General features: G+C 42.1%; 1 protein-coding gene across 1 annotated transcript in view; it reads left to right on the plus strand.

The window, feature by feature from the left end:
• traf4a (tnf receptor-associated factor 4a) overlaps positions 1–13,251 on the plus strand; it is a 36,051-nt gene extending 22,800 nt beyond the window's left edge. The window contains exons 2-7 of the mRNA XM_035154697.2: positions 3,873–3,924; positions 6,665–6,769; positions 6,941–7,102; positions 8,106–8,267; positions 9,244–9,399; positions 10,125–13,251. Coding sequence (XP_035010588.1) covers positions 3,873–3,924; positions 6,665–6,769; positions 6,941–7,102; positions 8,106–8,267; positions 9,244–9,399; positions 10,125–10,757 — 1,270 coding nt within the window. The 3' untranslated portion in view covers positions 10,758–13,251. The remainder of the gene's footprint in view (positions 1–3,872; positions 3,925–6,664; positions 6,770–6,940; positions 7,103–8,105; positions 8,268–9,243; positions 9,400–10,124) is intronic.
• The last annotated feature ends 300 nt before the right edge of the window (positions 13,252–13,551 follow it).

Genomic DNA, 13,551 nt, shown 5'->3' on the forward strand with positions numbered 1-13,551 from the left:
GAATTCGAGGTGGTTTATACATGATCGTGTCCGCGGCGGAGCAGCTGTGGAGCCTCCGCTGCTCTCACGGTATGAGCGAGACACAAGGAGGCAATGAAATTTTAATGAGGTGATTGCATTATACTGTGTAGGCTGTCCGGTCTTAAGCTGCTCCGCTGTGACATACACAGAAACAGCAGTTTATCAGCCTCTCGCCCTGGATTATCATTGACTAGGGTGTGAACTGAGATCTGTGGTAGACAAGCATTTGTGAGAAACTCCTTTTTAAAAAGAGGCCAACTGCAAGTTCCCACATGTGGGGGTTTACATCAAGGAGTTTTTCCTTTGAGCTTTGTGTAACAACTTTGTTTATCTTTAACTAACTGTATCAGGGCTGCGCCTTATCTACTCATGGACCTCTCTAGAATATTCAACTTAACTTTTTTTTTCTAAATGTCTCCAAACTCAAAAATATACAGTTTTTATTCATGTAAAACTTACTTATTATCGTTTTGTGTTATCATGAGTTCAGCTGTTGTAAACATATTTAATGTTTCACAGGTTAATCTGTTGTCTATACGAAAGTTAAATAGGCTATAAGAATTTGATAATTTATCATTTTATCAAGTGGCAACAGTGCTAGTAAGCTAGATGCTAACCTTAGCATGCTAACATTCATAGCGTAGTGTGTTATCATGCCAACATAATTAACAGGACTTGCAAACACGTTAGCAAGTCCTGTTAATTATGTTGGTTCATGCATGTTAAGATGCTATTAGCTCCACTGGTAGTAGGCTCACACCAATAATGCTTAAATGCTAATAGTTAGCAAGAAGCCATAATGTCTATCATGTTCACCATCTCAGTTCAGCGTGTTAGCATGCTAACATTTGTTAATTTAAGGCCATGCTACTAGTGAGTCACATGCTAACATCTTTTTTTTAAATGAAAAAGGTGTTTCCCAGACATTTTTGACTGCAGGTCTTTGCTACGGTTTTCTGACATTTTTAGACCTAACAATGAATCAATTTATTAGATTAATAAATCATTAAAATGTGTGATATTCAGTTATTGTGAGCCATGCTCTGTCCTCTCACCTAAAACGTCCTCACGAGTCAGATAAATTGTTAGTCGGTGAAGATGGATGGAATTGGACTGGATCTGTGTTTCACATCGGCCTCACCTTTCACTGCTAATGTGCTGTCACGAAGCGGCAGCGAGTTAGAGTCACGCGCGGTGGAGGGAGCGGAGTGGTGTTAGCAGCAGTGGGGACGAACACATGAATGTGTGGCTGCGGGAGCTACTCTGCGACCAGGGAATGAATTATCCTGACAGTCTGTGACTCGGCTCTTTTCGCCTGTCTGCCTCTCTGTGCATCAGATACGGGGCCCGAGCTGGACGGGGGCCTCTGGCTGTCCCCTATCTGGAGCTGAGAGCCTGTCGCTTCCCATCACCTCTCACTGTTGCATTCGGCACCCTCTTTACTTCTCAAACAGCGAGATGGTTCCTCGGTGATGGTGCTGAGTACTGTAAAGCCGTTTTTAAGACATGACCTGTGGGTACAATCTGGAGAATTGGCTGCAGAGTTTACCCAGAGCTCACCTTTCACACATACACAACACAGCGGGAGGTTTTCTGCGCAGACGCATTCACAACATCTACAAATCCTCCGCGTTATTCAAGCGAGAGGTGGAGCAGCCGAGTGCAGCAGGAAGTGACGTATTAACTCCACTGTGTTGTCAAAAAGACAGCACCAGAAGTAGCTATTGGCTCTCTGAAATGTAGCTAAAAGTCGATAGATTGCGTAATGACATCACATGCTACGTTGATTATTATGAATCCAGCGGGGATCCCCCACATTATACTAGGAGGCTAGGCGGCGAAAGTTCGCAGAGACTGAAGCATCTCATTCGAACATTTGCGTTCACACATGCACCTCCTCCGGAGAAAACACGGAGGAACTGCGGAGTTCAGTGCATGTCTGAAAGCAGAATGATTCCACACTACACATGTGATGCTGGCTGGGCTCTCATCGATTGACCCTCTTTTACAGCCCGTTGTGGCTTGTTAATTGGTCTCCAGCTCCCTGCTGACACAGTGACCCTAATGGAGGAGAATTACTGCCGTCTCGTCATGCATTAACCTCCCTCCTCACACCCCCTCTTTCATCAACGCTCCCTCCCCCTCAGGCCTAACCTCTGCTTCCATCCCCCCCCCCCTTCGGCATACTCCTTGGTTTCACAGCAGCTGGGTAGACGGGGCGAAGTACACATGCACTGCTGCCCTGTCACATGTCCCTGTGCCTCTGGGAGCCGCGGTCAGGTGACACTGCAGCGAACCAAACTAAAGCACCAAGAGGCAAACTCTTAGTGTTTGCACACTGCCGTCCCTTAATTAGTCTAAACATAATTTAGACATGGTCGGGGTTATGGAGGCCTCTCTGCACGAGAGGTCAGATCGAGCCTCAGGGCTTGTGACTTCTGAACAAAACACGTGTCTGTGCATCATTGCTGTCTCTAGCTTCAGTAGATTTCATGTGAGATACAAAGAGTGCTGTTTATTTATATTTAGTCATATTGTTTGTCCATGTCGGTGTGTTTTCCAGAGGATTTAACATGCATTATACTGCACCGTGTTGACATTTCCTTGTGCAAACTGTTTCTTAATCGAGAAAAATATTTGCAGATTTATTGATGATAATCCATAGATAGATAAATAGTGTTGTGCATGTATTTTTTTTTGATTTGTTTACATTCACATAAAACTGGGAAAAGCAGCATATCTTCTCACTGAAGAGGCGAGAACCAGTTGATATTGGTCGAAGTAGTAGAACATGAACAGAAGACAGTGTATGAGTTCACCTCTGATCCAGAAACAGCACTCAATGGCTCAATGATATCCCAGGAGATAAGCCTCCGATTGACTTTTCAGTTTTTTAACTCACCTTTGTGGGTCTGGATGTGTTTGCGGTGCAGCCAGAAGCTCAGGCTCTTTGTAGCAGCTCACCCATCGTGGCTGCTGCCTCTATTATTTACAAGTGTGAATATTTAATGATGACATCAGGGTAGGGACTTTCTGGGAGAGGGCTATCCTAATGAGCCATGGAACTCACTCATTTGGCCCTAAAACAGGCCAGTGAGAACATCTCTGCTGCACCACAAAAACTGCACAGCGGCCTCTAGTAAAACAAGAGTTTAGATTTTATTTTTGGTTCAACTGCTGCAGGGAAGAACTAAGAAAAAGGGCTAGAAACTCTGTCCCACACTCACTATAGCAAATCAGCAAATCATCTGTTTATCCCGAGGAATAGCCTCAAGCACGGAGGCAAGGTTTACACTGCTTTATTCTCAGGAAGACAGAAGCCTGTTGAAACTGGCACAATCTTATCTAGACTCTGAAACAAGGGAAAAAAAATCAAACACTCTAAGCTGTGAAAGAAACTATAAAAGTAGACAGGTTTTCTTTTCTGCTTTAGGGATAAAAATCTGTGCAGATCGAGGTGTCCTCTAAGAGAGAAGAAGATGAAAGAGCGAATGTCGTTTCAGCCAGTCGCTCATAGATCTGACTTTATTGTGCAGCGTGTGCTTGTGAGTGTGTGTTTGTTCGTCATACACAATGATGAGTCGTAGAACTCCTCAGATTAAGAGTGTGTTTGAAGAGACAGAATAAAACTAAGGACACAGCAGCACTGCTTTTACACACTGTCATAGAAGAGGCTTTTAGTTCTGGTTGTGTTCAGTCAGGGACAATGATATAAATCTCACTGAGCACTGACCGTGATTTAAAAAATGGCTGAACACGCTGATGATTTTATATTGTTTTTTCTGCAGTCTTCTTTTATTCTGAGTTACTCCATTAATAACAAGATGTCTGTTTCTGTTGTTTTGTTGCAGTGAGGGTGTGTTCAAGTGTCCAGAGGATCAGCTACCGCTGGACTATGCCAAGGTAAGATATTACACCCAGCATACTGACGTTATGTAACTGTTCAAACCATCCATCCATCATCCATCCATCCATACAATCACAGACTTATTTATGTAACACTCGTCTACATCCATGCTAATGGCTCTATGACGCCCAGCTATGCTTTGAGCTAAATGCTAATATCAACATGCTAACATACTTAAAGTGGAAATACCATCATGCTTGTGTATAGCAGGTACCATGTTCACGATGTTAGTTTAGCCTTTTAGCATGCTAGCAATGTTTTAATTAGCACTGAACACTAAAGCTGTGTCCCAAATCAGGGGCCCCATACTTTGTCGGCTGCATTCGTAGACAGATTGGAGGATGCAGGATGCATTGAGACACAGCTTAAGTAGCCTATAGATGAGGGTGATGAGAGTGGGCCTAGACAAGAAGTCCCTGGACCAACAGAGCAATGTTGCCATCCCTACAATCCAGACAAGAGCTAAAAATGCTAAAATAATTGAAATACCATCAAAACATAAAACAAACAAGCAATGAGGAGTATAAAACCAAAACTGGAGTCAAATCTTTCTAATAAATGTTATTGAAAAAATGCTGCAAAATAAAATGTAAACTGTGCAAACGATGTAAATTTACAGGAGGCAGCACAAGGAGCTACATAGAGATAATCCTGCAACATTAGATTTAGACATAGTTGGGATTTCATGAGCAAAAACTATTTTTGGGATAGTGACTTTGAATTTACAATTTTACAATAAAACTGAGCATTTAATGTCATTAGCTTAAGCCAGCATTAGCCATTGAGCTGTGAACACATTAACCCAGGGATTCATCAGGATCAGCGGGGCAGCAGCACAGGTCTGCATGCTGCGCTGCAAGCGATGAAGGCGCCTATAATAGCAGGGATGCTCCACAGGAAAGGATGTGCTCATGGCACACCTGTCGGACGTTGTTATTTACCAAGGCCCTCACAGGCTCCAAGTCGCCTGCAAATTACCCCTCGCTGGTGGTCTTCTGTCAGGGTTATTATGCTGCTCACAGCAAACTGTCCTTCCAAAACATGCACAAACACAACCTAGCTCAAACAGAAGAAGTGTGTTGTGGTAATTAAAGGATTGTACTGTGCTGTGGTAGTAGCAGTGTGGGACTAACACAGGCTAAAGCAGACAGAATAAACCCCCCAAGTTAGAGCTCCAAAGAGCTTAACCCCCCCTGTTCTGGCTACGACTAAGTTATTAAAAGGTCATTATTGCAGTCTCCCTGCAGACTCCAAGACTGGAACAATGAGTGAGTGTTTCAGTTTGCTTTAGAGGATTTTCCTCCTCCCTCTGTTTCTCCTCAAAGAATGTGATTATGGCAGCGAGATGGCATCAGCTCTTACTGTATATGTGGCGTGCAACAGAAGCCAAGCATGCGTTTTAATGGTAGCGATATATGTGCTTTACTTAAGAGCATTAGAGCATATGTAGAGCATATTTAAGTAGTTTTATGCACTTATTTGCTCTCTGTCCTAACAGCAGCTGCAAACTATGATTAATGGAAGTATTTAATTGTAGAAGATTTTCCAAATGCACATTAATTTGCTGGTGACGCCTCCTGTGTGCCGCCGCAGAGACACACGTGAGCGCAGGCGAGCAGCTTCTGAGCTGTTATTTGCTCAGAGGGCTGTTTTGGCATTTGGAGGAAGTGGCTTTTCTTGTTTGACTACAGTGCTCTGCTCATGTGACAGCAGCTCTGGATGGAGACGCCACGCAGAGCTATAAATCCTCAGGACAGCGGACTGGAGGGGAGGATTTGGGGGGTTTGGGCAGAAAACTGACTCATCCCCATCGCTCAGTGACCGAGGAAAAATAAATCTTTTTCCTCCGCTCGCTCTCTCAAAGGTCCCATAAGCGCATAACCCAAGTCATTATCACTGCAATGACATTCTGTTCTCAATATGTTAAATTGTTGAGCGATAGTTCAATGTTTTGGAAAATATGCTAATTGGCTTTTTTTTCCAAGATACACCAATGAATACGATCTCAACAAATCCCTTGAAAATATAATAACCAACAATGTGTTAGTCCGTGTGACTTTCCTCCTGTCCAACTGAAGATTGAGAAATATTTATTTTCATCTTTTTAATGTTGAATAATTTCCTGAAACAGCTTTGAACTACAGTTTTCTATTAAACTTGAGCCAAATAAGAGTAAATTGTGAATTTCTTTGGGAACTACTTTGAGCTGTGGATTAATATGTGGGGTTGACTCAAAATAAATTACAGTCACCGTGTTTATTATAATGAAGGAATCAGCACAGCACAGGTTTTAAAGGAGAGTCTGTTTAATATCAGATATCAGCTGTATCAGGCTTTGGATACACAGGAAATACTTATTAATACATATTAATAGGATCATTTCATTATCGGTTTTGGCCTGTTAATGAGATTTGGTAACAATAACACAAAATTAAGAATATTTCCAACCTAATCCTTAAAACAATTCACAACTGTGAGGTTTACAGACTGCTGATGTTTCATGGCTGGATCACATACTCTGTCAGTGTGTGGTTTACATATAAGATAAACCATGTAGCATTTAAGTGTATGTCAACTTCTTTAAAACTGTTTCTGTTAAACATTTATACATGTCTGTGCTGTTTGAAGCTGCCATGTTACAGTCTTCCAGCAAGACCTGGTCAGCTGATCTATCACCTTGTGCGTAATTGACGAGATCATCTCCCACACTGACCTCATCCTGCTCTTCCTCCGCAGATCTACCCGGATCCAGAGCTGGAGCAGCAGATCCTGGCTCTGCCCATCCGCTGCATCCACAGTGAGGAAGGCTGCCGCTGGACCGGCCAGATGAAGCAACTGCAGGTGAGAATCTTCTATGTCCTCTCTCGTTGTTGTTTTTTTTGACTCGTCAAACACTCTGATCTGCTGCCTCCTCCCTCACCTCCTCTCACCTTGTTGTTTTCTGGCAACAGCCTGGCACAGCGCCTAACATGTGGTTGTGTGTTTGTGCTTTGTCGTTTGTCTCTCCCTCAGGCCCACTTCACCACCTGCGCCTTCAATGTGATTCCCTGCCCCAATCGCTGCTCCGTCAAGCTGACGCGCCGCGACCTGCCCGACCACCTGCAGCACGACTGCCCCAAGCGCAAGGTCAAGTGCGAGTTCTGCGGCAGCGAGTTTACCGGTGAAGCCTACGAGGTAAACACCTACTCCACCTGTTTTTTTTCTTTTTATTCCCGTTGGGTCTCAGCAGGAGCTTGACATACATAACCGAGAGTGACGCCTCATCATTTCCGTGCCTATATGAAAGCTGCCTTTGTGAAAAACAGCAGGAAGGTCTAATGCACGTGTGTCAGTGCTTTCAGAGTGTTGGCCTATTTTGAAATAGAACATGTTGACAGAAGGAAAGAAGCTTTGACTGGCTCTTTCATACTGAATGTGTTTTCCTCAGAGTCTCCTCACGAACCCTTCAGTCATTTTTACCAACCTGGCCCTGCTCTGTTTACTCTGGCCCTCGTGGTCTCCCTCTACACACACTTACAGGGCATTAATCCACCTTTTGGCTTTCACACTGGAAATTCACGTTAATGTTTTTCATTCAGATCCATTATCTCATGAATCAATCTTTATTTAGTCTATAGAGTAAAAGAAAAGTGTCCAACTTAATGTTTTCCTTCCACAAAACCCAAAGATAATATAAAACATGAAAAAGGTTAGTGGCTTTGAAAAAAACATGACTTTCATCATTAATACAAATTTAACTAGAAAAGGGGTCTGATTAAAATCGTTTGATCAGTTAATCAAGTAATTCTTTCAGCAGTTTTGACACCCATACTAAAGTGACACTCCTGTCGATACTTTGTCTTAAGAAAATCAGATGAACAAATTAACAAAACTAAATCAAAATAAATAGTTTTAGTTGTTTCAACAACAATAAATATGATTATGAAGATTTTAAGAACATTGGTACGTGTCATTTCCTTTGCCATGCTGGTTTCAAGTTTCTCAACTCATTTTTTATAAGGAATACAGATTGTTTATAGTTTTGTTGATTTTCTAAGAACTATATACATGTATTTTGTTCGAAAATTCTGGTTTGCACGATGAAAACGGAATAATAGAAACTTCATTTGTGTAAACAGCCGCTGTATCGATAGTGTTTATTTCTCCAAATCTTAATCACTTCTCTTTTCTTTTCCAGAACCACCAGGGTGTGTGTCCTCAGGAGAGCGTTTACTGTGAGAACAAGTGTGGGGCGAGGATGATGCGCCGTCTGCTGTCCCAACACAGCCTGGCCGAGTGTCCCAAACGCACGCAGCCCTGCAAGTACTGTGGCAAGGAGTTTGTCTTTGACACAATCCAGGTCAGTTTCACACAGTTTTACAATCAGAAACCTTTTTTACCCAAACGATTTCACAGATTATTCACAGTCTTATAAGGGAAATAGTTGGTTGTAATTCCCATGATTCATGGTGTCTCTGTCCTGTGGCAGCTGGATGTTAGTGTGAGCTGGTGCTCTGCTGTCTGTGCGTTTATGTGTGAGCTCACATCTGCCTCTGCACACATCTGGCCAGAGGCTGAGCACTCAGTGTCACTTCCCCCTCCCTCACATTTAAAGATGCCAAGATATAATAACTCGGTCTTGGACGTAGTGTTTTTAGCGCATGTCATCGTATTAGTTTTATTGAAGCAGTTTTTGTCACAGTCTATTACAGTGTAGGGCTGTATTTTTAGTTAGAGCTGCAGCGGTTTGTCAATTAATTGATTAGTTGGTCATTAGATAGTGAACATTCATTTAAGTAATTTTTTTCAAGCAAAGTTGCAGCACTGAATATCACATTTATGGAGGCAACCTTTTGTATAGAGAAACCGGGATGGATATTTTCCATTGATTTACAGCCCAAATGATTCATTTATTAATCAAGATGAGCTGAATATTGATTCATCTGCTGATTATTTTCTCGATTAATCATTTCAACATCAGAAAATAGATTAGAAAATAGGCCATTGCAATCTCCCGGGAGGTGACCTCTTCAGATTGCTTTCTTTGTTCAGCCAGTAATCTAAAACACTCACAGCTTCTCGGTTTACTTTAAAAATGGCAAGGAGCCAATCATTTCATTAGAGAAGCAAGAATAAAAAAAATTCTGTTTTGAGTGTTTAATTTTATAATCAGGTTTTGAATGTGTTATTGGTAGCAATGTGGCTTCATGCTGCACGATCAGCTGTTTTCTATTTTCCATGCTCTTTTATTTTTTCCTCATTTTTATACCACATGCTGTTTTGAACTTTCTAAATTTCCCGCCGTCACTTAAACAATGTCCCTGATTCCTCCACAGAACCACCAGTACCACTGCCCTCGGTTTCCTGTCCAGTGCCCAAACCAGTGCGGGACACCCAACATCGCCCGAGAGGACCTGGCCAATCACGTGAAGGACAACTGCGGCAGTGCACTCGTCCTCTGCCCCTTCAAAGACGCCGGCTGCAAACACAGGGTAAAACTGATCTACATTATTTAACCTCAGGGGATCATTTCTGCCTCTGGACGAAGTTTCATGTTAACGCTACTGTTGATAAATGCTAATCAGCTGCCAGGCCTGTTTGTCTTTGTTGTTTACGGACATTTTTCCCCTTATATTTCCTTCATATCCTTGGCTCACTGTTTCCAGAGTAATGGTTCTCCTTTCTCTTTAAAACACACAGCGCTCTGCCTGTAGGGTCTCTTTTAATGAGAGCAACACTTCTGTAGTCTGACTGCACATTTCCGTCTCTATTTTTGAAGCTGACGTCAATTTGTGAAAATGTGGACACGCTCGAGGAAGAGCGGCAGATCATTCTCTGTTTTCAGCTCGGCGCTCTGTTAAGAATTACAAAGCATCTGGAAAGCTTGACGTATAACATTTACAGATGGTACAGACATGTTTCTTTAACAGCAGCCTCATCAAGAATTACAATGATGCACGTGTCCACATCTTCATCATGTTCAGAGGACGGCAGATTCATAAATAGATGCAGTATTCAGCTGTTTACTGTATATTACAGATATCAAGAAATAAAAGTACATTTATACAAATCAAATCAAAATATCACATCATAGATACACTGAAAACATACTAATTAGCCCGACTTCTCATTTTGTAATTTTGACAAAATGTTATCATATAGTTTATCTTCTCCGTTTTAGCAGTTTCTACATAATCTCTCTGCTGTTTTCCTGCAGTGCCCCAAACTGGCCATCGGTCGTCATCTGGAAGACACCACTAAGTCTCACCTGACTATGATGTGTAACCTGGTGGGTCGTCAGCGGCAGGAGATCCTGGAGCTGCGAAGGGAGATGGAGGAGCTTTCCGTCAGTCACGATGGCGTCCTCATCTGGAAACTCAACGACTACACACGCAAGCTCCAGGAGGCCAAACTCCGAAGCAACCATGAGTTCTTCAGCCCGCCCTTCTACACTCACCGTTACGGCTACAAGCTGCAGGTGTCTGCGTTCCTGAACGGCAACGGCAGCGGCGAGGGCTCCCACCTCTCCGTCTACATCCGCGTGCTGCCCGGAGAGTACGACAGCCTGCTGGAGTGGCCCTTCTCCTACAAGGTGACTTTCTCCATCATGGACCAGAGCGACCCGTCGCTCTCCAAACCCCAGCACATCACCGAGACCTTCAACCCCGACCCCAACTGGAAGAACTTCCAGAAACCCAGCAGCACCCGCAACTCGCTGGACGAGAGCACCCTGGGCTTCGGCTACCCCAAGTTCATCTCGCACGAAGAGATCAAGAAGAGGAACTACGTCCGAGACAACTGCATCTTCGTCAAGGCTTCGATAGAGATCCCCCAGAAGATAATGGCTTAAGATCTGACCTTTGTTTTTTCTTTGTATGAAGGAGGAAGACAGGTTAAAGACTGGAACTGACACTTAACCTTGAAATCTTCTACACACTCACCCTTTAGATACTTTCTGCCCTTACAGCCTCTCTACCACTGAGCTTGACGCAAGTCTGTTTGGCCGTGTGAGCTGACTCAGAGGACTTCGATGTATCACAGAGGATAAAGTGTTTGGTCTGCAGAACCATCACTCTCTGCTTTCCTTTTTTTTATTGTTTTTTCTTTATCTGTTTGCTGACCTTTTATCACAGTCTACAACACAAAGCCTTGGAAATCAAACAGTGCCTAGAGAGTTTATCTTAAGTTATATTTTTGTTGTTATTTCTGCAGTACAGATGTTAAAGATTATGGAGAAAAAAAAGATATAAATTAAGGGTGATCAGCTTCACTGAGCCTCAGCACTTAGAATAGTGAGAAAGTCCGAGGCTGGCTAGAGACGTCCTGTTTTATCTGGAGTGATGTAAAGAGGGAGCTCAGCAGACTCATGCTCAAGTCCAACTGCCTTTTGTTTACATGCTCGTACAGTATCCTCCCACTGATCCTAACACACACACAGCCCTTGGTAAAGACGACTCGTAGGTTTGTGGTCACGCAGACGTATAAATCGAGGTTTTCAGAAGAGAAAGGTTGCGGGGGGGTTGGGTGATTTTTGTATTTTTAAAGGAATGATTCAGTCATTTTTTTTGATGAGTGTTAAATGAGAAGATCAACACCACTATCGTATTTGTCTGTTAAAATATGGCGCTACAGCCAGCAGTCATTTCATTTATCTTATCTTAGATTAGCATAGCATAGCATAGCATAGCATAACGACTGGAATACAACACCCACACTGACAACAGGCTAGTTGTTTTGGTTTTTATACAAACTCAACTTACAATGCAAAACATGTTAGCTAATGAACTTTAGAGGTGCTGGAAGGCAGCGTTTTGTTACTTTTGTCCAGAGCCATGCTAGCTGCTTCTTCGTTCCCTGTCTTTATGCTAAGCTAAGCTAAATGCCTGATGGCTGTAGTTTCAGCGTAGATTAACTTAGCGTAGCATAAAGCCTAGAAACAGAGGGAAAATCTCCATTATAGTACCACTGAAGCTAACTAAATAACATATAGTTTGTTCCGTATACATTGAAAACCAACTTGCTGTAGTTTTTATATAGATTCAACTAACAGGGTATGACAGGTTAGCTAACGTACTTAAGACATGCCGTTACCTTTGAACAGAGCCATGCTAGCTGTTTCTCTCGGTATCCATTCTTTATGCTAAGCTAAGCTTAGCCAAATGCCTGCTGGCTGTAGCTTCACATTTTAAAATGATTTGATTTTAAATGATTTGATTTAAAATGCGCTTATTCGCTGTCTTGCCAAGAGTTCGATCGATTGCAGTCTGGTGGCCGAACGCTCACTAAACACAGACTTCATATTGACGAGGAGTCGGAGAGAAAAAGCACCTTTCGTCGATCTTTAGATGAGCAGAGCAGACAAAGATGCCAGTTGTCGGAGAACGCGTTTGCATTTAATAGTGAAGGAAAAGCCATGTGGCCTTTTTATACAGTATGTCTTCGCATGAGGGTGAGCAGGGCAACATAAACACATGCATGCTTCATGTGCAACCACCTGGACCACGTTTTTGTACTGTAACCTGTATTCTTGAAACCCTCTCCCATCGATGGCTACTTTGTCTCTTGTTTTTGGACAGTTTGAAAGTTGACAAATTGTCAAGGAGAATTGATTTTTTAAGGTTTTTTGTTTTTATATGGAGAAAATGTGAACACATTTGATAATGTAACCTAAAAACAGACAATGAACACTTGGCTGTGAGGTGAATTGTTGCCTGGGGATGGACGGTGCACGGAAACTGTCTGAGAAGATGGTTTGTGAAATGGTCTCTGCAAATATGGGGGTGTCTCGGGACTGACTGCACCTTTCGTTGCTCAGTGACAAGGAAGTCGGTTTGAGGGAGCCGCCCCGTGCATTACACCCGTCTCCATCGCAGCAGAGGACGTTGATGATACAGTACACTCATGATGTATGTGAATACTTTGTAAAAATGCAGAAGCACATTCTGTCTTTTTATTATTATTATACATGGACAAATTCCTGATTTCTTGTCATAATACCAGCTGATATTTTACAGTGATTTAAAGAAGTGAGAAGATTAAAAAAAAAAAACTTTTTGTAAGATTCTGTATTTTTCAAAATACCTAGCTGTTTTATACAAACACTTTTCGTTGGAGAGTCGGGTTGACTTTGGGAATTTTCAGACCCTTTTGTCTCTTTGACATTTGGATAATTTGTTTGTCCGTGTGGTTTGAGCCTCACATATTCTGTCTGTATTATTTCCTCTTAAAAGTATTTATTTTAAGGAGCCGTCATGTGGGTTTGCACAGACGGCACAAATGTTTTAATATGTTGACTGATGAGTGCTTGTCAATTTCTTCATTGAAATAAAATACCATATATTATAGTTGTTCTACCTGTTGGCATTTTATAATACTCAGATACTCTGAACATTGTTCATCACATCAACTATTCAAAACTTGTCCAATCTTCCCATCTCTGCTGGATTTTGTTTTTTGATGATCAATACTAAAGGTTTCACATCAATATAATATATAGTTAACTCCTGTCAGACATGTAAATGTATGTTTTTACTGGTTCCATCTTTTGCAGCTAATTCCTTGTAAATTTTCTTTAAATTTTCCTAAAATTAGCTGAGATTTTCCTGTAAATTAGAGGAATATTTCTAAGAAAGACAAAAAGTCGA

Source organism: Hippoglossus stenolepis, chromosome 4 (assembly GCF_022539355.2).
Source record: "Hippoglossus stenolepis isolate QCI-W04-F060 chromosome 4, HSTE1.2, whole genome shotgun sequence".
In the NCBI taxonomy this organism is placed as follows: domain Eukaryota; kingdom Metazoa; phylum Chordata; class Actinopteri; order Pleuronectiformes; family Pleuronectidae; genus Hippoglossus; species Hippoglossus stenolepis.